The sequence below is a fragment of the Poecilia reticulata genome, linkage group LG20, assembly GCF_000633615.1.
Source record: "Poecilia reticulata strain Guanapo linkage group LG20, Guppy_female_1.0+MT, whole genome shotgun sequence".
NCBI classification, from domain to species: Eukaryota; Metazoa; Chordata; class Actinopteri; order Cyprinodontiformes; family Poeciliidae; genus Poecilia; species Poecilia reticulata.
This window is the reverse complement of record NC_024350.1, coordinates 768185-771477: the sequence shown is the minus strand read 5'-3', so window position 1 is coordinate 771477 and position 3293 is coordinate 768185. Positions and strand designations below refer to the sequence as shown.

The 3293-nt window shown below is 38.7% G+C and overlaps 1 protein-coding gene across 1 annotated transcript in view; it reads left to right on the top strand.

Annotated features, from left to right (window-relative positions):
* cnn3a (calponin 3, acidic a) overlaps window positions 1-2935 on the top strand; it is a 22514-nt gene extending 19579 nt beyond the window's left edge. Inside the window, exon 7 of the mRNA XM_008438243.2 lies at window positions 1983-2935. Within this exon, the coding sequence (XP_008436465.1) occupies window positions 1983-2324 (342 nt within the window). The 3' untranslated portion in view covers window positions 2325-2935. The remainder of the gene's footprint in view (window positions 1-1982) is intronic.
* The last annotated feature ends 358 nt before the right edge of the window (window positions 2936-3293 follow it).

Below are 3293 nucleotides of genomic sequence, written 5' to 3'. Positions count from 1 at the left end.
TCCAGTTCCTGCTGTCTGGATGTCCTACCCACACATTTCTTTAAGAAAGTCCTGCCTGTCATGTCATTAATGATCTGATCCAAATAGTAACTCATCGCTCTCTTCAGGTGTTTTTTTCCCCCAGGCTTTGAAAACAGCAGTTATCAAACCACTGATAAAAAAGAACCATCTGGACAAATCACTACTGCAGAATTACAGGCTGATCTCCAACCTCCCATTCATCAGCAAAATGATTGAAAAAGCTGTTTTTGAACAATGGAATAACATCCTATAATGAATCGCTTTGACTCCTTCCAGTCTGGTTTTCGTGCTCACCACAGCACGGAGACTGGCCTAGTCAAAGTGTTCAATGATATCCATATAGTAAGTACAGAGTGTGGGAGAACCACAGTGCTGGTTCTGTTGGACCTCAGTGTTGATCAGGACATTTTACTGAATCGACTGGAGAGTTGGGTCGGACTCTCCGGTCCAGTGCTCAACTGCTTKGAATCTTACATAAAGAACAGGGATGTCTTTGTTTCAATCGGAAACTTCTCATCAGAGAGGTCAAAGGTCACATGTGCTCAGAGAATACACTTTAAAATACTGATGTTAGTTTATAAATCACTGAACGGTTTAGAACCACAATACATTAAAGATCTGTTATTGTTGTACCAACCGTCTAGACCCCTCAGATCTTCTGGTTCTGGTTCTGCTCTGCATCCCCAGAACCAGAACCAAACAAGGAGAAGCAGCATTCAGTTTCTATGCACCACAGATTTGGAACAAACTTCCAGAAAACTGTAAAACAGCTGAAACACTGGGTGCCTTTAAATCTCAACTTAAAACCCACCTGTTTAGAGTAGCTTATGGCTAAATTAKGGTTAGAGTGCAGGTTTTGATGTCTTCCATGTTTTTAATGTTTTTATCTTCACTTTTTGTATATTTATTAATTTATTTTTATTCCTGTTTCTCACTGTTTATGTTTTAATGATGTAAAGCCCCCCGGAAAAGGCCCAGTTAAACGACGTTTAACTAAAGTTCTATGGGGTTTAGAGTCCCAGTTGACGGAGTTTCAACTAAAAACCTAGAGGTTGCAGTCCTTGTCAAACTGTGTTTTTGACTAAAGTCCCAGAGGGTTAGAATCCCAGTTAAACGACGTTTAACTAAAGTTCTAYGGGGTTTAGAGTCCCAGTTRACGGMGTTTCAACTAAAAACCTAGAGGTTGGAGTCCTTGTCAAACGGTGTTTTTGACTAAAGTCCCTGAGGGTTAGAATCCCAGTTAAACGGCGTTTAACTAAAGTCCTAAAAGGGGCGTGGGTTTTAATGTTTTTATCTTTTTTAATTTTTTTTTTTCCAAAATCTCTTTCTCTTTCTCACTGTTTATTCAATGTCACATGCTGTTATTATTTTAATTATGTAAAGCACTTTGAAATGCCTTGCTGCTGAAATGTGCCATACAAATAAAATTTGATTGATTGATTGAAGAGCAGTGTGGTTTTCGTCCTGGTCGTGGAACACTGGACCAGCTCTACACCCTCAGCAGGGTGGGTTCTGGGAGTTCGCCCAACCGGTCTACATGTGTTTTGTGGACTTGGAGAAGGTGTTCGATTGTGTCCCTGGTCCTGGAGGGCCGGTGTTCTGCAACTCTTAGATGTCTCCTTGGTCCAACACACTTGAATTCAACAGCTGAATCACCTCCTAAGTGCAGTCTAGTTCTCCAGAGTCCTGCTGATGATCTCATTATTATATTATCTGAGGTGTGTTGAAGTAGAGACACATCTAAAAGTTGCAGGAGACCGACCCTCCAGGACCAGGATTGCCCACCCCTGTTCTACACTGAGTGCTTAGATACTTGTCCTTAATCAGGTTATCCTAATTAAGAATATCAGTTCAAATCCAGAAAAAAATGACTATGGCATTTATGCCAGTAATAGGGCATAAATGTGTAGGACATTAAACAGAAAATTACACTAATCATGCTGTAATGTGATGTCTGACAGGCAGGCATGTCGGCTCCTGGTACCCGTAGAGACATCTTTGATCAGAAGGTGGCGCTGCAGCCACTTGACAACTCCACCATCTCCCTCCAGATGGGTACCAACAAGGTGGCATCTCAGAGGGGCATGAGCGTGTATGGTCTGGGCCGGCAAGTTTATGACCCCAAGTACTGCGCCCCTCCAACAGAACCAGTTATTCACAAGAATGGTAGCCAGGGCACCGGTACAAATGGTTCAGAAATCAGTGACAGTGATTATCAGGTTGAATTTCAGGAAGAGGAGTACCACGCAGGTTACCATGATGACTACAACTCTCACTATAATGATCCCAACATTGACTATTAGTAGAGATGATTTAGGTGTAAAGCAGTATTATTTTATCCCACATAACAAAGCAGACTTTTCGCTATGCTCAGTGTTTTTTTAACTCTTGAAGCAAAGAAAAAAGGTTTTCCTTCCTGAACTAGACCCTGAGCAGCAGAAGTAACAGGTTTTAGTACTATTAAATAATGACAAATAGACATAGTTATGTGAAAAGTTATTTTTTCCGTTCTTACTTTTTGAAGGATGTTTTATTGTTGTAACTCTGATATATGGACCATTTATATGAAGTTAATCTGTTAATGTCCTGTATTTATTTTAAGGATGAAAACTGATCTATATAGAAACTGTTGTTAAATTTTTTGTTTGCCATTAGTTCATCTCTGCAGCTGCTGAAGTTACATTCCAACTATGGTTATTCAAAACAACATGATTGTTATTCCTCAGTAATAAGCACCTGAATGCTAATAATTATGGGAAGGTTAATATTTTACAGGCAGACATTGTTTTGCATTATATGATGTTTTTATCTTTTTCTTATAGGACCAAATGTGTTTATTATAGTGACTCTTTATAATTAATGTTTCATGGTCAAGAATTGAAATATCTTTCAATAAAGTTTTCAATTGTTTTAATCAGTTTTCCTCTGTGTGTTGTGCTTAGACACCATAGTAACACTTTATTTGAAGAGGTGTGCATAAGACTGACGTGACACTGACATGAACATAAAGTCTTTATGAAGGTTTATGAATGTTGTCATGAAGTGTCATTTGGTAAATAATGACACTTTTAATGCAAAGTTGGCATTTTTAATGGTCTTTCTATGCAACTTTTAGAGCAACTTTGCATTAAAAGTGTCATTATTTACCAAATTTCACTTCATGACAACATTCATAAACCTTCATAAAGACTTTATGTTCAAAACAGATGTTATGTCATGTTTATGACAGTGTCACGTCAGTCTCATGCACACCCCCTCAAATAAAGTGTTAC